Below are 21,644 nucleotides of genomic sequence, written 5' to 3'. Positions count from 1 at the left end.
GTTGATTACTGAAGGAAAAGACAGAAAGGTGGTACACATGCAGCTGCGGATGCAGGCACATCTGCTAACAGGCGCAATCATGAGTGTTTATGATGAAAAAGTAGTTTGGAGTTTGGTTCAAATTTTCCTTAGGATAAATGTTCTTCTTTGTTCTTACTGCCTTGCTGTTTTGTCAGTTGGGTACAGAGACCTTGAAGGCTGGCCTGCTAAACAAGTGTTCATCTTTGAGGTAAATATTTTTCTTAGCAAACACTTCTTGTGCCCAAGGAAGTCCTTTTTCCCAAAATAGATGTCTTTTTAAAGATTTTTCTCGCTCAGTCTTAGAGCCTGCTCATCATTTGGACAGGAGGGCAAGAAAGTCAGAGGGGGAAAGAGCTATTCTCTTTTCCATTTTACTAAATGTTGCCGCTTATAAGAGAATGTAAAGCATAAGACAGAAACAGTGCTTCTGTGTTTTTGATCACACTGTTCATTAATACAGTATTTGTCTCTGAATTCCTGGTTGCTGTTTTCCGGGCTGCCTTTTCTCTAGCATGTCCCATGTTACAGTGAGCGAGTAGAACCCAGGAGAAGGCAAAATCAGTCTGTCTGTCCACGCTCTCCAGGGAGCCCTGCAAGGGAATTTATAACGGTAAACATACCTGCTCAGGTGATTCCCTATTTCCACCTTGCCTGGAAAACTCCACTCTAGATGTAGGCCCTCCTTAGGGTGAGGATAATGAGGAAGATGGCAAGAATCATGGCAGCCTTTCTGAGATGCTGAATTGCATATTGCAGACAGGACAGAGAGAGTCGGAGCTGGAAGGGTAGAAATGAGCATTTGGTCTCTGGTGAAGCAGAGAACCTCAGAGAACTTGGAGGGGAGAGGCTATGGAAGAAGCTTCCAGAGGAGGGAGCAGACCAGAAGGCTGCAGAGTCTTCTTCCAGGCCCTGCACGTTGTGTGGCCTTGGCCAAGCCAAGCCTTTGCCTTGTCTGGGCTTTTCGATCCTCTGCTCTGTGTCTGGAGGGTGTGGTGAAGATGATCCCAGACCCCAGACAGCAAGACTTTTCCTGGCAGCACAGCACCGCCTTTGTCCACCAAGGGGTTAAGCTCTCGGATCTGGCTCTGGTAGGCAAGCCCCCTCCTTTTGAGAAACACTTGTAGGAAATCAGGCTGAGCGCTTCCTGCCAGGAGGAGGAGGAGGCCTCAGCTGCAGGGGCGGAGAGAAGCTGGGAGCCATGCTGCCTGGGGAGCCACAGCTTGGGCTGGCAGAACAGGCTGGAGGCGGGTCAGGGCAGGATGCAGGCTGGGGGCTCCCCAGGTTCAGAACAAAGACCTCAGAGGCAGGTCCTCTGAGCCCCAGCCCACAGGACCGTGGTGGAGGACCAGTGAGGTAAGGGAATTGACTGGAGGTGGGGCAGGGGGCGGCAGGAAGGGGACAGTCCCCGCCAGGAAGTGGCAGTTAAGTAGCTGTGTGGGCTGGGAGATTTTGTCCACACTCAGAGGCTGCTCACATTCTGTTCTCATGAACTTGGACAAGCGTTGGTCCCTCTCTATGCCTGGAACACCCTCTTCTTAGGGAGCGTTCATGCCTGGGTTGCTGAGGGACCTCAGAGACAGTCAGGAGTGGGGAGTGGGCAGCATCACACCCCCCACCCCTGCTGCCTGAACAGCTAAGCCTTCCAGATTTGGGGACCAGAGACTAGCATCTTGTCTTCTACCTGGGCCTCTGGATGGGCTTCCATTCAGCCTCTTGTGGACAGAGATCTGTGCCTTGCCAGCGGCCCAGCCACTTATGAGGGGTACGGGGTGTCTTCCTTCCTCTCCCTCCTGTCCCTGCCAATTTGATGGCCATTGTTTTATAGTCACAACACCCTGGCTTAGAGCCCCTCGGTCACAATTCCTGGTTATAGAGTCTCAGGGGAGCCTGCCCCTTCCCCGTGCCTCTGTTTCCTTTTGTACTAGATGTCGGGCGGGGGGGGGGGGGGGAGCATGCTAGACAGCCCTAGTGGGATGGGAAGGGACTTCCAAGGGCCAGAGGAGGCAGAAGTAGGCTGCGTGGTGGCCTGAAGCCTGAGGGTTAGAGCAGTTGAACAAGAGAGGGGAGGGACCTCAGCTTTAGCAATAGAAGGGTAGGGTGGTGAGAATGGGTACAGCCCAAGCAGGAACTGAAAAGAGACCGCAGAGGTTTGCTGTTGTTGAGAGCCCAGGACACGGCAGCCGAGGGAGGGGACAGAGGAGGTGCTGATGGTTTTCTCCAGGAAGTGTGGGGACCCTGATCTCTACCACTCCCAGGGTCTTTGGTCTCCTTGCATCCCATGTCCAGCTCATGGCAGGAACTCCCCACCAGCTCCCACTGGTGCCCTACGAAGGCCACCTGGACCTCCCTGCCTTTTGTGTGGCTTGCCCATAATCCCATGGTCCCCAGAAGTCTAGATCTTTCAGACTGCCCTTTGCCTTGCCACTTCCTGTGTGTGCTGAAAGCCCTCCTTGTTGTCTCCCCACTGTGTTGCTCAAGCCTGAGCTGAAGGCTTTACCTCTTCCTCCAGGGACCCTGCTGCTGTGTCCTTCTGCCAGCTGTCACTTTGAAAGCTTTGGCTCTTTTTTATTTTTTGGCCCTGGTGCTCAAGTAGTGCCTGGCACATAGGAGGGGTGTGGGAAGTTGGCGTGTACACACTTGGTGCCCAGATGACAGTTCTGAGCTGTGGCCCTCAGGAGCCTAGTTAGGGGAAGCTCAACGTTCATTTGTCCCAGCCTGCCTTGACCCCGGCCTGCTTCTCTATCACAGCTGGCTGGCACTAATGTCTGTTTGTTGACTAGCTGACTGCAGGTCCTGGGCTCTGTGGTATAGAAGGCTAGGCTTGTCAGAGCATCTTGCTCAGGACAGGACAAACTCACAGATCTAGGGACACAGGACAGGACAGGTAGCCAAGTCTGCCTCTGCTGTGTGGTGGCCTCTAGTCACAGTGAGATTTTTGCAACCACTGAATCTTCCAGGAAGATAGATACTTCCTCTTTAGGCACACAGAGGCCTCTGTATGGGGTGTAGCTGCTCTGCAGTGGGGCTAGGAACAAAAAACCCCAAAAACAGTGCTTTGAAGAAGTCAGAAAAACCACATGCCTCCCCCAGCCTTCCTTAGCAGAGGCTGCAGAAAGAAAAGCACCAGCCGATCTCCAGCAATCTCCCCTCCCCTCACCCAACACCTGCAGGAGGCCTGGCTCCAATGTAGTCTGCTGGGCCCTATGTGGGCACCAAGCCTGGCTGGCTGCATGGTGTGCTGTCATCTGTAAGCTTGGAGGACTCCTTCTCCCTGGAGACTCCTCTAAGCATGTCCAGTAGGGTCACAGACCCTACAGAAGTCCATGCTGTTCAAAGTACAGCCTGGCATGGGTGGCTCACACCTGTAATCCTTACTACTCAGGAGGCCGAGATCTGAGGATTGAGGTTCGAAGTCTGCTCTGCCAGGAAAGTCTGTGAGACTCTTTATCTCCAATTAACCACCAGAAATTCAGAAGTGCAGCTGTGGTTCAATTGGTAGTTTGCTAAAGGACAGTACTCTACAAAAAACAAACAAACAAACAAAAACTAGGGGACAATGCCCAGGCCCTGAGTTCAAGCAGCAGTAAGGGCAAAAAAAAAAAGCTGGATGTGGTGATGCACACCTAATAACCCAGCACTCCAGAGGTAAAGGCAGGAAGATTGTGAGTTCAAGGCCAACCTGGACTACATAGCAAGATCCTGTCTCAATTAACCACAATAGCAATTTAAAAATATATATTTATTTTTCAGTGGGGTGCAGTGGCTCACACCTGTAATGCCAACTACTCAGGAAGCAGAGATCAGGACGATCACCGTTGGAAGTTGGCCTAGACAAAAATGGAAGACTCTGTCTGAAAAATAACTAGAGCAGGAAGAACTGTGGCGTGGCTCAAGTGGTAGAGCATCTGCCTCCCATGTGCAAGGTCCCGAGTTTGAACTCCAGCACTGCCAAAAATAACAAAAGGTATGTAATTATTTTCTAGTACATCTTTTATTTTATTTTATTTTATTTTGGGTCCGGTCGTGGGGCCTGAACTCTGGGCCTGGGCGCTGTCCTTCAGCTCTTCAGCTCAAGGCTAGCGCTCTACCACTTGAGCCACAGCGCCATTTCCGGCTTTTTTCTTTTTGCTTATGTGGTGCTGAGGAATCGAACCCAGGGCCTTGAGCATGCAAGGCAAGCGCTCTACCACTGAGCCACCTTCCCAGCCCCATCTTTTATTTTTATTTTGTGTTTAAATTTAAAAAAATTGTTATAAAGGTCATATACAGAGGGGTTAGAGTTATATAAGTCAGGTGAAGAGTAAATTTCTTTTTGGGTAATGTCACCCCTTCCCTCGATCTCCCCCAGTTTTTCCTTCCCATCCCCACCCACAAGTTGTCGAGTTCATTTCCCACATAGTATTGAGTGAGTAGCACTGCTGCATGTATGCACTTTTGTTAGTATTCTTTTTAATACATGAAGTGTATTAATACACATAGCAAATCTATTCTTACTGGGTTATGGCATTGAAAACCAGGAGACTGCTAGGCCAGGACTTAATAGCTGCAGACCCACCGGCTCTTCTGGCACTAGTTGGGCAGGTGATCTCATCCAGGTCACTGTTCCTTGATGAGCTTCAGCATGTCACCTGCGATGGGGAGGCTGTAAAGGAAGTTCGTAGCCCAGGCCAGCAGTGCAGAAAGTTCTCAAGATGCTGCATTGAGGGGCCGAGAGGAGGATGGGTAGGGGAGGAGTGACCGGCCCCACCCTGGAGCCGGAGCGTCAGCCCTTGGCCCTGCCCCAGACCTTGAGAAGCCTTTTTTCTCAAGCTGCCCATTCCCCGGGGGGAACTTTGTGTCCAGAAATAGATGCCTGCTGACTTTTCTCAATTGTACAGCATGAAGCTCCTGACCAGGATCCAAGATCTCATGAGGCTGAAGGACAGACAAGACCGAGTCTGTCTGGAGGCCTGGAGTTTGGACTTCCCTTGTCCGCAGCATGTTGGTGGCTGGGAAGATAGACTTTCCTGCCTCTTCCTGGTCACTGTGTGACCCTGTGTGAGGCCTTTCCTCTCTTTAGGCCTCAGTTTCCTCACCACCCCCTAAGCCACCCCCTATGCACACACTCAGACTTATTATTCTTAAGAGGCCTATGTAGCTGGGAGCCCTGGGGGTGGCTGTGTCTGCTGTTGTGCACTGGTTTCTGGGCCTGACACAGGGCTGGGCACAGGGCAGGTGCTGGGAAAGTGTTAGAATGAGCAGGGGAGAGGGAGGCAAAGGGGATGGCATGGGAAAGAGGAACTCTCTTCAGCCTTCCCCCTCCCTCCTTCCCTCCCTCCTTCCCTCCCTCCCTCCCTCCCTCCCTGCCTACTCTGGTCTCCAGAGTTCCTGTCCGGCCTCCTAGGGTCCCTAGGGTCCCGTGGCTCCAATCTGCATACAGAGACTTCTACACTGCACCTCTCCATGCCTGGGAAGTCTAGCCGGCTTCTCCTGAGCAGGCCTACCTGGGTCAGGCCACTCCTGCCTTCCCACACTCCTTGTTGTGAATGTTTCCCTGTCCGTAGCCTGCCACAGCCTGCAGAAGCCACTTCCGTGTCCAGGAACCCCCATGGCAGACGCAGATCCCCTGGCAGTGGAATGCTTTGCAATGCTATTTACACTACCTAAAAGTCTCCATTTTGAAGTGAGCAGCAGCTCAGTGGTATATAGCATACAATGTTGTGTTTCAGTCCCTCCTACCTAGTTCCAGCACACGATCATCATCCCAAGAAGGAAACTCTGACCCCAGTATGCAGTTAGAGACTGTTTTCTCCACAGGCTGTGAGGACGTAGTACAATGTGTTTGGGTTTTATCCCCGTTGAAGTAGCTTGAGTCAGGTCTCTGGTACTCCTTTTCATGGCTTAGTTCTACCCCATCATATGCCGATGTTATACATTGTTTATCCACACCAATGCCCCTTTGGTGGTTTCCACCCTTTGGACAATGCTGCCATGAATACATTTGGATTGAGTGCCTGCTTTCAATTATTTGAGGGGCTGGAATGATCTGTTCACCAGTCCCTCCCCTCATGTGGAACTTTTATCTCAGGCATGCTAAGGAAGGGTCCCCAGAACATATGGCTGCTGCTCCACTTCTCCTTCTCCTCCTTCTTTGTCTTCTTCCTCCCCCCTCCCTCTTCTGGCCCTGGGGCTTGAACTCAGGGCCTGGGCACTGTCTCTGAGCTTCTTTGGCGCAAGGCTAGCATTCTACCACTTGAGCCAGAGCTCTGCTTCCAGCTTTTTGGGGGGAGGGGTGTAGTTTATTAGAGATAAGAGTCTCATAGAATTTTCCTTGCTAGGCTGGCTTTGAGCCATGATCCTCACATCTCAGCCTCCTGAGTAGGATTACAGGCATGAGCCACTGGCGCCTGGCTAGTGTGGCTTCTGGATTGGTATTTTCCCTTACTTCTGGGTTTCTCCAGAAGCTCCTAGTTATCTGTGTGCTCCTCCGTACTTGAGGCTGTCACGTCTTCTGGGTACAGGGCCTATGTTGTGCCAGTGGCTGTGCAGTAGCTGGCACCCAGGGCATGTCCGCTGGTTTGTCTCCTGGCTGCTAAGCTCCTGTCCTGTCCTTAGGCCAGACAATGTTATACACATCCTGGGGAATCAGGGGCGGGGGAGCTGGGGAGATAGGGGGATTCTCGAAATTTTACCAGTGAGGCACATGAAGGTAGAATTACTTTCCCAAGGCCATACCCCTGAGGCAGGTGCAGCTGGGTCTTAAACCAGGCATCTCATTCCTGGCTTTGGGCTGGTAATTTCCTGTACAAAGGTAGGACTTTAAGGATTAATATTGTCCCCTGTTGTATCCTGATAGGTCGCAGGCAGGATGGCTGGTGCTGAGAGGAGTCAGCGGTGACTGTAGGGCCCCAGCAGCAACTCTGTCTCCTGAAGATGAGGTGGCCCAGGTGAATTCCAAGCCAGGCTGATGGCCAGCTCAGGGACACAGGTGCACTGGACAGGGCCAGGCCTGGTGAAGGCGCCCCAGCGACGGCGCTGGGCCTGGGCTGAGGAGAAGGAAGATACAGATGGAAGCAGAACACAAGTCTGGGGCCACGAGCAGCCCTTTCCTGATGCCACCAGCCCTGAACTCCTGGAGGACTTCCGCCAGGCCCAGCAGCATCCATTGTCCCTGGAGAGGGACCCAGCCTCACAGGAGTCGGAGAGTTCTTCAGGGGAAGGTAAGACAGGTGAGTGACGTCCTGTGGGGGTGCCCTGCCTCTGCCCCAAGCATCCCAACTTCCAGCAGCGGGCAGGGGTGGAGACAGCTTTACATTTTAAAATATGAACAAAAAGAAGGTGAGATTGGAAATTACTTGTTGTGTGACACCCCCCCCCCCATCTCCAGATAGCCAGTGGGTTCTATAGATGTCTATATGCAAATGTAATATGAATATGGAACAGCATTCTGCATACTCCATGGTTACCTGTGTCTTGCTTCCTTGTTAGACAGGAACATTCTCCCAGCTCCTGTCCCTCCTAATGGCCTGCATAGAATTGTGTGATGCCGACCTTCCATGGTCAGAGCCTGCCCACCTGGGCAGGGTGCTTTAGGTGGCTTCTGGCTGCTGCCGTTATCAGTAAGGCAGACATGAATGTCATCATATCCATTTTTGCATACCGCACTCCTAGAGCTTTTGGTCATTTGAATTGCTTGATTCAGGGATGACACCTATTTTAAATATTTTTAAAATGCCAGTTAGCAATGGCCAATCTCTGTGTTCTATAGCCCACATGCTCCTTGGCATTGAGACCAACTTAAGGTGTGTCCTGGCTTCACTGGGCAAGACCCTGGTTGGTCCTGGCTGAATCTCGGTTTCCTCATCTGTGGGATGGGGGACATGTCACGGGGACTAGCAAGAGCCTACCACGTGGTAGTTTCTGCACCAGAATTGAACAGAATGCCCCTATTTTAGGATCCTGTGATCCAGCAGATGTCTGGGGACAGGAGAGAAACTTTGGGCTGGTAGTGGGTTTTTATCCAACATGCCTCATGTCTGCTCTGCTTAATGTAGAGCTATGCCACATCAAGAAATGGGCACTGAGATACACTGGCTTTCAGGGCAGTGGGGGTCACATGGTAACCCCTGCTGTGATGTAACAGCTGCCACCATGTCCTGTGCCCTTACTGTGTGCCAGGCACATGGCTGGTCCTGACTGGCCTTTTTTCCCTCCTTCTATACCACCTTCTGCCAGCTAGGAGGCACAAGCCTCCAGGTTGAACAGGGACGGCCAAGGTCAGTTGTTGGCTTGTAGGAGAGGCCAGAGGAGCTGGGGTGAAGCCAGGGTTTCCTAGCTTCACGGCCCATGTTCTTTACCCCACTGGACCACCTCAGCAGAAGACATGGCTAGGGCCTGGGTTCTAGCTCCAGGACTGTTTGGATCCACTGTGCGATCTTTGACAGATTACTTAATATCTCTGGGCTTCCAGTGTACTATGATAAGCAAGAGTGATTTGCTAAAGCAGTTTTTGAGTGGTTGAGGAGTGAGGAGTTGGGGTAGAGGAAAAGAACATGGCAGAGCAGCAGTTGATACGAGGGTTATGACAGTGGTGTGTCCAGACAAAGCTCAGTGTTATTCCTACTTGTTTCATGAAACTATGGATCTATCCTAAAGATTGACACAGGGTCTAGAGCAGAGCAGGTACCTAATGAGCATGTTGTATGGATGGATAGGCAGACTGGTACACAGGTGAGTGGGTAGATGGATGGATGATGAATGGGTGGATAGTTGGACAGGTAAATAAATGATAGACATATGGGTAGAGGATGGATGGATGGATAGATGGATGATGGATGGATGGACAGGTGGATGTGTGGACGAATTGGCAAGTAGGCATATTGATGGATGGATGGATGGATAGTGAATGTGTGGATGGATGAGTGGGTGGATGGGTGGACAGATAAACAGGTGATAGGTGCATGGATGGTGGATGGATGGACAGTTTGATGTGTGGATGGATGGACAAGTAGACATACTGATGGATGCATGCATGCATGGACAGATGGGCAGGTGGATGGCTGATGGATCAATAACTGGATTGATAGACATGTACATGAGTGATGGGTTGTAACTGACGAATGAATGGGTAGTTGGGTGGCTTAGTAGATGGGTATGTAGGTGAGTGAAAGGATGGATGTTTGGTGGATGGGTGAAGGTTTGAGTGCTTAGTATATGACTATGGAAGCTCCCAATTTCCTAGGAGCTTTAAATACCTTATCTTCTTCCCTTGCTTCTTTCTTTTAATATTTTTTTTTTAGTAACTTTAAGTAGTTGTTTAAAGGGATTTCAAATCCACATGTCAGCTAACGAGTACAATGTGATCAATGTCAATGTCACTCCTTCCATCAGTCTTCTTCCAACTTCCTTTGTATTTGGCCAACAAGTAGTACTGAGCATTCCTTCTGCAAGTAGGGGCTACCAAACCAGCCAGCAGCCTTCTCCTTATAAAACTTGCAGTGTGGTAGGGAGACAAGTATTGAAATATGTGAGTGATGGCCACTGTGATCGTGTCACCAGGGTCTCCAGGCTGATACCGAACACGAGGGAGAGTTTGCCCTAGTCAGGGAGCCCTAAGATTTCTTGTACTCCTGCTGGAAGGAAAATAGGAGCTTGCAAGGCAAAGGGAAGGAGATGGCAGAGGGACACGTGGCAGACCTGGTGGTGGGAGGAACATGGCATGGCTGGATTGGGGCAGGGAAAGACAGAGGGAACCGTAGACCAGATGACTGATGGGGACTTAGGACCTGGAGACAATGGGAAGATGCTGATAAGTTTCTAGGCAGGGATGAGGACACAGATTGAGGAGGTTAGCAGATTAACTACTGGCACCAGAGAATGTCAGTGTGAGGAGTTGTGGTAGACTTCAGAACAGGAGGTAAGTTGAGGAGCCCTGTAGGAGGTAAATATGATAGAGCGGGGGGACATATGTATATATGGGTGTATATATGGATGGATGGTTGGATGGACAAATGGACAGGTGGATGGCTGATGGATGGATGGCCAAGTGGGGGAGGTAACCAGAATGTGCCCCAGGAATGACTGCGGAGATTCAGGGGGGCCACAAGCTTTAAGGCTTGAATTTGGAGGACTCTTGAATTAGCAGAGGGGAATCAGGTCAGTACCTGATGATGGGGAGCAGGGGGAGGGGCTCCTGGGAATTCTTACCATTTCTGTGCACCCACGTGATGAGGAAGTGAAATCCAGAGATGAGGTAACTTGTGCTAAAACACAAATGTCTTGTCTTTGCAGACACTGAAGCAGAGGATGTGGACAGCCCAGAAAGTACTCCCCTGCCTCTGCCCTGGCTCCCCCTGCAGGATGGTCAACTAGACCTGACCGAAGAGGAACCTGATGAAGTCCCAGGAAGCCCCGGGAGTGAAGCAGCTGAAGAGAGTTCCCCAAGGCCTGGGTGTGCCGACCAGGACTACACCAGACCCATGGTTCCACAACGGGGTCAGGCCGGAAGCTGGGTGGCTTCGGGCGAAGAAGCCGGTGGAAATGAGTCTTCAGAACCTCCCGAGGCCCACCGATATGCTGGATTCTGCTCAGCAAGATCCTGGAGCAGTGGGACCGTGAGCCTTGGCCAACCTAGTGACAGTCTGGATTCTCCCTGGGAAGGAGAGGCCGACATCCCCCAGACTACTGCCAGGACAGGAGCCCTACTGCAGAGTTCCCACCACCACTTCCTGCCCCCTGATGACAGAGCCAGAGGTGGCGTTGCTCTGGCAACGACCGCAGAATTCCAGGATCGCTCCGCATCACCAGCCCAGAGTCCTGAGCACAGTGAGAATAGATGGGGGAGAGACACCGCCAGCCTGTCCAGCCCATGGTCTGAGGACCCAACCTGGAAGCAGACCAAGACCTCCTCTAAGCCGTTGCCATCCAGATTCACTGGCTCCATCAACCCCCTGAGTCTCCAGTCTAGTACAACACAGAAAGACCAGTCACAGCCCAAGCAGGGAGACACTCTGGCCAGCCACTCTTCTTCCCATGTCCCCAAGTATGGTCGGGGACGTCTGAACTACCCACTGCCTGATTTCTCCAAAGTGGGGCCTCGGGTGAGGTTCCCCAAAGATGAGAGTTACCGCCCACCCAAGTCCAGGAACCATAACCGGCAGCCTCAAGACGCCACAGGGCCCCTGATCTTCAAGTCACCGGCTGAGATTGTGCGTGAAGTCCTGTTAAGCAGTGGAGAAGTATCCCCGGCCAAGGACCCACCTACTTCATACCCCGTCGCCAGGGTACCCCAAGAGTTCCAGACACCCGAGCAAGCCACCAAGCTGGTCCACCAGCTGCAGGTAAGAGGGACTCATAAGTGTCTCCCTCAAGCACCTGTTGGCCTGAGATAGACCAGATTGGGGAGGGGGAAGGCCTTGAATCTGGGCTGGAGCCCTCTGTTGGTGGAGGTGGGTAGTTCTGGAGGTATGAGAGAAAAATCAAGCCTTTTGTTCAAAAAGAGCAATACTGTAATTGTGCCACTGTCTCAGTGGTGATGTGGGCGTGTTTTGAACTTATGAACAATTCAGATATCTTCAGGAGAGAAAATCTTATAATGACTGCCCACATCCCCATCTCACATAGTATACAAATTCACCAGTAGCCAGCAACGTTTTTCATGCACATACCCTCTCCCACTAACGCTTCTTGGAGGGTGTGTGTGTGTGTGTGTGTGTGTGTGTGTGTGTGTTTTAACAAAATCTTAAGCATACACCACTTTATATTTTAATGTGTCTGTGTTTGATGACAAGAACCATATTTTAGACATAACCACAAGTGAATACCAGCTCCGTCATCTGACTTGTCTTCATTTGTCTCAGCAGTAGCTCGGTCACTTTAGTTTGTTTCAATCAGGATCTGAATGAGGTTCCTTTGTGGCTTCTGGTCAATGTCCTGTGCCTTTAGTTCTCTCCTGCCAGTTCTGAGGCTTGAACTCGGGGCCTGGGCACAGTTCCTGAACTTTGTTGTTCACCCCCCCCTCCCCCTCCCCACCACCCCACCTCCACCCTAGTCCTGGGGCTTGAAATCTGGGCCTGGATGGTGTCCATGATCTTCCTTTGCTCAAGGCTAGCACTTTACCAGTTGAGCTACAGCCACTTCTGGCTTTTTCTGAGTAGTTTATTGGAGATAAAAGCCTCTTGGACTTTCCTGCCTGGGGTGGCTTTGAACCATAGATCTCAGCCTTCTGAGTAGTTAGGATTACAGGCATGAGCCACTAAGCTCCTGGCTAACTCCTGAGCTTTTGTGCTTTACTAGTGTGCTACCACTTGAACCACAGCTCCACTTCCAGCTTGTGGTTAATTAAGAGATAAGAGTCGGAGGGACTTTCCTGCTTGTGCTGGCTTTGAACTGCAGTCATCAGATCTCAGCTTCCTGAGTAGCTAGGATTACATGTGAGCCACCAGTACCCGGCCCACTTTTTCTTCTCTTTTGTGGTTTACATTTCTTTTCAAATCTCTTATCTGTAAGCCTTTTCTCCTCTGACTTCTTCCTGTAGTTTGCTGTTGATAAAAATCAGCCCTGCCCCCAAGAGCTGCCCACAGCTACCTGCGGAAGCACATGTGGCATCTTGGAAGACCACCCATATCCTCTCTTCCCTATCTAGGGGTAGAACCTGAGCTAGGAAACTTCTGGGTTGCAACCATCTGTGTGTGTGTGTGTGTGTGTGAGAGAGAGACAGAGACAGAGACAGACAGAGATAGAGACAGACAGAGATAGAGACAGAGAGACAGAGAGAGAGTGTTCCTGTGGATCATGCACTCCAGGAATTTGTGGCCAGAGATCTGGGGAATGGGGCTCAGTGCTTCCTCCAGCCTTACAGCTGTGACCTGCCTAGCCCTGGCAGCTGTTGTGTGATCCAGCTCTTTATTTGGAGTGTCAGGATGAATGATTGTGTTCTGAGAATGCTGTTCCTTCTGCATTCTTTGCTAGAAAGCTTTTGGGTCTTTTTGTTGCTTTGGTTGGTTGGTTTTTGGTTTTGTTTTTGGCTGTACTGGGGTTTGAATTCAGGGTCTTGTCCTTGCTGGGCAGGTGCTCTTCCACTTGAGCCACCCCTCTTGCCCTCTTTGCCTTAGGTTGTGGTAGCCAAGGCCTTGTTCAGATGGAACAGACTTGCTTGATTTTGCCTTTTGTGACTTGTTTTCAGAACATTGAGAAACACGCTCTTTCAGCGCTGACTTGTGACATTTGCATTTGCCTTTTCTCTTGAATAATGATTTTAATGAAAGCAAAGCAAGATGGAGCTGTAACTGAATCTTCTGCTTTTCTGCAGAGGAACTCTTGGGTGATTAGCACACTCTGTGTGTGCTACGAAGCACACCCTGCTTAGGTTCTTGGAACAGGGCAGTAGGGAAGACAGCTATGACCTGACCTATGGTGCCCCCCAACAGACAGGCAGGAAAGTTGGGGCCAGTAGGAAAGAAGTGACAGGCCTTATTGCGGGCTCTCCATCAGGTAACCCTGCCACAGGCCCTCCCCCAAGATGTCCTGGCCCCTGGCTGGAACTGGCCTGTTGTCTGATGCTGGAGTCGAGGAGTCCACATTGAGTGGCATCCTGAAGGTGTTGAACAAAGCACCATGTGGGGGTGGGACCTGGCCCATGAGGGGCTTACAGCTTGGAAGACGGGCCTCCACCCTCCAGTGTGAGCATGTCCTCCCTCCTTCCCACAGGAAGACTACCACAAGCTCCTCACCAAGTACGCCGAAGCCGAGAACACCATCGACCAGCTGCGCCTAGGGGCCAAGGTAATGGCCAGGGCAGGAGGAAGTGTCCAACACCACACCAAGTTTGTACCTCCACTGAGCCCTCCACTGATGCAGAGAGGAGCCCTAGTTCTCCTCAGTGATGCTGGGCTGCCACCTGGCCCTTCGTGGGTTCAGTCTCCCTGTTTATGCACTTTGGTGTCTTTAAGTGCTAAAATCTAGGGTGGCTGGGATTTCAGCAGCAGCTTTCTCCTCCTAGGTGGTCTCTAGGGTAAGATTCCACTCCTGAGTCCCCTAACCAGCTGTGTGTGCTCTTAAGAATGTGACCAGGGCTCTCTGAGTCTCAAAAGAGTAGCACAGAATTTCTGCCCAGTCTTGTTTCCTGGGCCCCGGTTCTTCTGGATCACATCCTTTGCCTTTCTTCTTCCCAGTCTCCCCCACATCCTCACCCTTAGTGAGACTGGACATCATGTGTGCAGCAGGTGAGAGGTGTCATTTGTCCACTCCAAGAGCTGGCTTTCCTGCTGTCTAGCCTCAGTTTGTCTTCAGGCTCCCTGCTCCGAGATCTTCCTCTTTTCTGGGGTAGAGCAGGAAGTGGGGCCTGTTGCAGCCCCTGTGGCTTCCTGCTTTGGGGAGCCCGCTTGCCCCATCAGGCTTCTGTGCATGCAGGAGGCAGGGAAGCTATGAGCAAAAGTGCAGGCCCTCCCCTGACACCCCATTAACGTGTCTCTGTGGGTGCCCCATCTTGCCCAGATGGCTCCACCCATGTGCTGGGTCCCCTCCTCCACCACATGCTACCTTTATCTAGAGCTGCTTCCTTCCTGGGGGTGTGGGTGGGGACAGTGAGGTGAGAAAAGGGACTTCTCTGTCTCCACACCTGTAGCACCCTCTATGCAGGCAGGTCCCTTCCTACCACTGCCTCTTAGAGCATGCCTGTAAGAGGGGTAATTGGACCTGCTCCTGAATGCCAGGAGATCCAGCTGAGGTCTTAAGACCCCTAGAGCTCTCTCAAGGGACTCAGAGATGGAAGAGGACCCCCTCATGAAGGAAGCCACAGACTCCAGAAAGTCCAAGGAGAGACAGGAACGGCTTGTCAGGCTCCAGCCTTCCAGCGGCCCCATTTTGCTGATTGGGAAGCCGAGGTCCCGGTGGGGATAGGGTGAGGCACTTAGGGTCAGGATAGGTGGAGATATGGGGCATTTCCATCTGCCTCCTGCCTCATCTAAACAGGTAGTGAGCACACGGGGCACCTCACAGAGTGGTGGGACTCCCTAACCCATGAGGACCCGTGTGGATACTCAGGCCGGCCTACTGGAGCCAGAAGCTGGCTTGGATGTGAGGGGCTCATAGTACAGAAGCAGGGGGCATGGACACGTGAGCACCAGTGTATTACCCTCATCTGCTTAAGAGAAAGATGCCCCTTGGCCTGAGGGCCATCCTCAAAGAAGGGGAGAGCCAGGTGCCAACAGCTCGTGTAATCCTAGCTACTCTGTGTTAGGTTTTTAAAGAGAGGTAGCCGAGTAAAAACCACACCTCACACGTGGTATTCAGGTAAGGGGTAGGTTCATTCATCGTTTTGGCTGGCACCAGGCCATGTTGGCACCACGTGGCTGGGAGAGACCTGGGAAAGAGGGCGTCTGTCCCTGGGCTAGGCCTTGTCTAGGGTAGGGGCCGGGAAAGGTGTGGCCTCATGGAATCCAGATGTGACCTCAGCGGATGCAGATGTGACCAATTCCAGGTGTGCCAGTTGCCTAGGTAATGCAGGTACTGGGTGGAGACTTTGCTGCGAGGAGGGTGGAGTCTGCTCACCGTCTAGGAGAGCAGACCTTACACTCAGGAGGCTGAGATCTGAGGACTGTGGATGGAAGCCAGCCTGAGCAGCAACGTCCATGAGACTCGTCTCCAATTAACTACCAAAAAAGCCAGAAGTGTAGTTGTGGCTCAAAGTGGTACAGCACTAGCTTTGAGCAAAACATAAATAAATAAACAACTCAGAGACAATGCCCAGGCCCTGAGTTCAAACCCCATGACCAAAGAAAAAGGGGAGGGGTGAACAGAATTTAGCTGAAATGGGACCAGGTGGCTACTCCCCTCAACCCCTAGTCTTGGGGGGAGCCATTCTGGATGAGCTTAGAGGCCAGGTCTGCAGAGGGAGCAGGGAGCCCCAGATCAGGGAGGTGCAGCATTGCATGACACATGGCTGCCTCATGTCTGAATGCCCAAACCTAGAAGGCTCACAAAGGTGTCCTGCTCAGAGCCCATGGGTGCTGAGCCCCTTTGCTCGGAGTCCATAGCACTGGGAATGGGGGGGGGGGCGCTGGGAAATGGGTACCACCTAGGAAGGGCCGCATCTGGGATGTGCTCTGGACTCCCAGGCCAGGCTCATGGTTTGTGAGTGGGAAGGGGTGGGAGAATGCACAGGAAGGAGAAGGCAGAGAAAGTGCCAGGCCCAGGCTGAGGCCTGCACTGGAGGTCCTCCATCTGCAAAAATGGGGTGGGGCCAGGAGACCCATTTGCCCAGTGCTTGTGAGAGGCCAAGTTGAGCTCTGATGGAGTTCAAGAGGCAGGTGTGGGGGGAGGTGCTGTCACTTTGGCTGCCAGGTTGCTGTACCTCCCCAAGCTGCCCTACTTCCCTCATCTCAAGACAGAGTCCAGGAAGAAGAGTTGAGGAGACCGGAAACCAGCCCAGATGACCTAGAACCCCCTTCCCCACAGAAAGCTCTGGTGCTGGGGCCAGAACCCCCCCCCCCCCCCCCCCCCCCGTGGAGCAGTGGGGAGAGGGGCAGTAGCTGTGCTCTCCCCTCCCCTTTCCCTCCTGCCTCATTCATGAAGCCCATTAGCATTCTAAAGGCTTGGAGAAGCCCCATCTGTGCATGCGCAGAGCATGCTCATTTATTTAACCCAGTCTTTCCCAAAATCGCTGGTTTCACCCTGCACAAAATTCCCTTCACCCCCACAAGAGCCAACCTAGCTTTGGGGTGCACTGTGGGTTTCTCCAGCGTTAACTTGGTCACCCTCACCTCAATGCAGCCATTCTCTAGGGAGCCAGGGCCCTGGAGAGCCAAGCCTGGGCAGCTCAGCAGGTGCCCTTTCTGGCATCTCCCACACCCTCCACCACAGGCTTTGGCCTGGCTTTGGTCTCTCTCACAAGCAGCAGGGGATTCGGGGACTGAAGGGGGTGGGGTGGGGAGGGTGGGGGGAGGGAAGGGAGGAAAGGTGTTCAGAGCCGGGCCTCCCCAGGGATTTGGGTCACCTCAGGAGAAGAGGGGTGCTAGTGGGTGGCCCTGCAGGTAGTGGGGAGCAGATGGCCAGGGAGATTATGAAAATCCAGCTTTGTTCTCAGCTGGTATGGCTCAGGCTGGGAGGGGAGGGCAGCAGCTGGGCCAAGCCCCACTTGGCATGGGTTTTCTGCCACAGCAGGGACCTGAAGAGCAGAGGAAGCAGGGGAGGCCGCTTGGTTGGGACCAGGGAGCTTCCTCTGCTGGGCCCACTGTCAGCTGCCTGTCCCAATCTTGAGGTAGTAGGGGCAATCAGGACACCCACCTGGCACTGAGGCACCAGGACACTACTGGAGTGTAGCTCTTCATGAACTTGTCTCCATGTGGCCACATGGTTAACAATAGGGATGATGGTGGTGGTGGTAGTAATTGATGATGGTGGTAATGGCGATGGTGGTAGTCATGGTGATGATGGTAATGGTGATGGTTATGATGCATCAGGGACAGGGACAAATGGGAGGGAGGTGACTGCTCTGTACTGAATTCCTACATAACACGATGTTAACTACATCAGCTGTTCTAGGACACAACGATGATGAGTGGTAGAGCTTGGACATGGCTCTGGCTTTGACACTAAAGCAGGGGGGCAAACTCTGTAAAAGGGCAGATGTGGGTAGGTTCGGCTTTCCAGCCTCTGCCCCAGCTGCTCAGCCCAGCCACAGGCATATAACCAGCCACAAATGGCACAGCTCTGCTCAGCAGAACCCCGTTCACAAAACCTACCCAGCTCCCCAGCTCTGCTGTGTACCCCTGCCCAGAGCATGCGCTCTCTCGGCTCTTGAGCACCAGATGGCCTTCCTCGGTCAGCCCTTCCTGCAGCTTCTCATTGGATGATTTGCCATGTTCAATCCATCCTCAAATGATGACACTCTGGGCACCTGCTGGCTTTCTCATCCATTCACACAGCCGTTAGCTTCTGTTTATTACCAACTTAATTATTACTATTATTGAACATACCATATCTTAAGAAATGTTAGAATTATTTATGACAAATGACACCATATACTATAATTGTGTAGTGACAAATACTATTATTATTAATTAATATTAGTATTGTTACTAGTGGAAAACCATAGGTTTGGGGATTAGATAAAGCAATGTTGTCATCCTAGTCCATTTGTCAGCTGTAGATTTTGAGTGATTTAACCTCTCTGAGTGTTTTCTCTCCTGGGAGACTAGGCCCTGTTTCCCTCCTCTTCAGGACCACCATACAGAAAAAATGGAAAGCTTATAGGCCATTAATCCCACATTTGTTCTCACCCCTGTGTTCAAGTTAAAGGTTCTGTCTATTTATTTATTTTTCTTTTGGTCAGTTGTGAGGCTTGAATTCAGGGCCTGAGCGCTATCCCTGAGCTCTTTTGCTCAAGGCTAGCGCTCTACCACTTTGATCCATAGTACCACATTTCCAGTTTTTGAGTGGTTAGTTGCAGATAAGAGTCTCACAGGGACTTTCCTGCCTGGAATGGCTTTGAGCCACGATCCTCGGATCTCAGATCTCAGCCTCCTGAGTAGCTAAGGTTACAGGCATGAGCCATTGGTACCCAGCAAAGGTTCTATTTATAATCTGAAATGTTATTGACCCCTCAGAGGAAGGATGAAAGGAAGGCCTTTTCAGTAAGTTTTCCTTGCCCTTGATTTGGCTCTGCCCACCTCCATCTTCCCCAGGTGAACCTGTACTCTGAACCGCCCCAGCCCAGCCACAGCAGCAAGGGAACGGTGCCCCCAGGAACCAAGGTCTTGTCCTTCACCATCCCACAGCCCCACTCAGCTGAGTGGTGTCCTGGTACTGACCAGGACCAGCAGGCATCTGAGGCCACAGGTAAGTCTGAGAGCTGGGGCTGTCTCTGTGTCTTTGCTCTGGTGGGGAGGTCTTAGATCACCCTGGATGAGCACTAGTTTTAGGTCAGAGGGCGTCAAAGCCTCACACTTCCTCTCTGAGTCCTTTGACTTGGACAGGCCAAACAGGAACGTGTCCTGACATGAACTAGGATGGCCCACTGTGCCACCTTGGCAATGTGAGATGAAGAGTATGACCGATATTCTGGTTGAAGGGTCCATTGTACAGCCTGCCCTGTACTGAGCATGGTGTGTGTCACCTCGCTTAATCCCAGCAGGGACCTGGTAGCCAGGAAACGGTGGCTCAGAGAGACGAGAGCAAGCTGAAGCTCAGCCCAACTCCTCAAGTGTGGGTTAGGACTCACACTTGTATCTCCCTGAATCAGAGCCTGCACCACTAGCTTGGAACCCCAGGCTGGTCTGGCTCCGCTCCTCATAACAGGACCCAGACCTGGTCCCACCTGTACTGGGACAGCCCCTCCCCAGCCCACTTCCTTGGCTGACGTGGAGATGGCCCAGCTGATGGCCCACGTGATGGTGGATGTGGAGATCTGCCCTTGGACCCAGTGTTCCTTGGCTGTGTATTCCAGGGTGGCTGACAGCACCAGGAAACTTGAGCCCTTCCTCACCCTCCAACACACCCACTGTGAAGGGGCTCCCAGAGAGCCAGGGCACCACCATGGAGTGGAACCAGGGACTGGCTTCCCAGGCCAGCAGGCTCCTGGCGAAGGTGAGTGAGACCCCACGTGTCGTCCTGCAAGACAAGTCTCACAGGACCTCTGTGAGAGTCCCCTTCCCCCGCCTCAGCACCATCAAACTGGGCCATCTGGAAATCTGAACCTCTCCTTCCCCCTGGCTTTGGAAGTCATGTGTCCCGAGCCTCTTCCTTGTCACCCGGGGCTAAGCTGAACCCTACTTTTTGGGTCTCTCTACTTGTATTTGAAAGTGACTCTGGTTTAGTCCCAGGGAGATTCCACTCTGTCTGTAACTCTGCCTTTCCCCTTCGGGACAGATTGCCCCCTTTCTCGGTTGGTTTCTAAACTGGAAGTCCACAGGTACATCGCACAGGGTTTTGATATTTTCCTCAAGCACCCCTGGTCTCTGAATTGTGTGCACATCTTTTTTCTACCTACATTCTTGGCCTTCTTCCAGCAGTGCTTATAACAGTTTATGAAATGACATAACGTGTTAACCACATTCTTAAAACGGAAGTGAAGAAGCTGGGGGGCCAGAGAGGAAGTAAGCATGGAGAAAAACAAATTATAGGGTAAAGTGAGTCAACAAAGTGTTGAGCACTTAATCACAGACACACCTATCTTTTTTGAGCTTCCTAGTTGCCAGTGCAAAAATGGACGTGCAGTTATTACAGGCATCAGGTCCATAAAAGAAATTCCTTCAGAGAAACGCCACCCTCACCATTGTTTTTCCACAGCCTCCTCTTCATAATGCCGTGGCATGGCTGTTTTCTGGCCTCAGGCAGTCCCATCAGTTTGCCTGTTCTGAACATTTCATATAAATGGATTCAGACAAACCTCTGCCTTGTGTCTGACTCCTTTCCTTTCCTTTCCAGTGATGTTTTCAAGGCTCCTCCATTTGTGAGTAGTGGTTTAAGTACCTATTACCTTTTTCTCCCTACCATTTTTGGCCCAGAAACCGGAGAGGAGTTTATTTCTTATCTCACTGTTCATAAAATAAAGCAAAGTCAGAGTGCCATACTTGGCAGGAGCTGAGGTCAACTGACCTCTGATAATCCAAGCTTCACTGTCCAGCACGGCTGACCCCTGTGGCTGCTGGTGGAATGAAGAGGTTGATATTGATATAAAATATCAAAGACTAAACTAAAAGTTCAAAGACTAAAAGTCAGCTGAGTGCTGGTGGCTTATGCCTGTAATCCTAGCTACTCAGGAAAACTGAGATGTAAAGACTGCAGTTTGAAGCTAGCCTGGGGAGAAAACTCTACAAGATCCCACCTGCAATCAACCAACAAAAATGCTGGAAGTGTGGTTTAAGTGGTCGAGAGCCAGTTATAAGGGATATCACAATCTTGATAGCCAGCATCCTTAGGCCTATATATCCACAAAGGCCAAGGGTCCAGGAACCTGTCCCCCATAAATACAAGGGATAGGTATACAAGAAATGTTCTCCATCTTGCCTTCTGTTTCTTCAGTACTGTGTACAGGCAGGGCAACTGTACATCCCACCCCCTACTTTGATTGACAGTGAGATCTAGCCTTCGTGGTGGGTATGTGCTCTTCCCTACCCATTCCAGCCACTTGTGGTCAGTGTGGCTTGCAGGTCTTCTGCGTGTGAACTATTGCGCTTCGTAGGTAATAACTTCCTGGATTTTCCCTGAGGCCCAGCATAGAGTCTATACCCTCCATCCTGAGGCCAGACCCAGCCTTTTGTGCCTAGCATGGTTGTGGCTGGGTGAAGGGCCTCTGGGAAAGTCATGTCCAGGGCCCTGGGCTTCATGAAGCTAATTTTCCTCCCCTCTGTCCAGGTGGATTCCTTTGAAGGACTGATGCAAGAAGGAAACCTCACACCTCAGGACCGACTTCAGGTTAACACCTCCCCCACCCCCGCCCCGCCCCACTGCCATGCAGGAGATACCTTCACTTCTGTCCTCAGGCTGAGTCTGTGGCGCCCTTTGCTGTCACACACAGTCCTCCAGACCCAGCGACAGCTCCTGCGTCGCTCCCCAAGAAAATGCTGACCCTCACCACACCTGAATTTACTAAGCCGCATGGCTGCCAGCCACTCTGGGAGCCTTCTACATACAGTACCACAACT

At 51.8% G+C, this 21,644-nt stretch overlaps 1 protein-coding gene across 5 annotated transcripts in view; it reads left to right on the top strand.

Moving 5' to 3' along the window:
• Akna (AT-hook transcription factor) overlaps window positions 1-21,644 on the top strand; it is a 49,410-nt gene that overhangs the window by 5,447 nt on the left and 22,319 nt on the right. For 3 of the 5 annotated variants that reach the window (XM_042678683.1, XM_042678681.1, XM_042678679.1), the window contains exons 1-8: window positions 1,262-1,374; window positions 3,772-3,985; window positions 6,857-7,229; window positions 10,291-11,339; window positions 13,708-13,782; window positions 18,684-18,837; window positions 19,445-19,584; window positions 21,355-21,414. In XM_042678683.1, the coding sequence (XP_042534617.1) occupies window positions 6,968-7,229; window positions 10,291-11,339; window positions 13,708-13,782; window positions 18,684-18,837; window positions 19,445-19,584; window positions 21,355-21,414 (1,740 nt within the window). In that variant the 5' untranslated portion in view covers window positions 1,262-1,374; window positions 3,772-3,985; window positions 6,857-6,967. Of the gene's footprint in view, window positions 1-1,261; window positions 1,375-3,771; window positions 3,986-6,856; window positions 7,230-10,290; window positions 11,340-13,707; window positions 13,783-18,683; window positions 18,838-19,444; window positions 19,585-21,354; window positions 21,415-21,644 lie in introns of those variants that run through there. The other 2 variants (XM_042678682.1, XM_042678680.1) reach the window with 2 other exon arrangements.

The sequence above is a fragment of the Dipodomys spectabilis genome, unplaced genomic scaffold (assembly GCF_019054845.1).
Source record: "Dipodomys spectabilis isolate Male_0828 unplaced genomic scaffold, ASM1905484v1 ptg000046l, whole genome shotgun sequence".
NCBI lineage: Eukaryota > Metazoa > Chordata > Mammalia > Rodentia > Heteromyidae > Dipodomys > Dipodomys spectabilis.
Note: the sequence above shows the minus strand (reverse complement) of the source record. Positions and strands in the feature narration are given on the sequence as shown.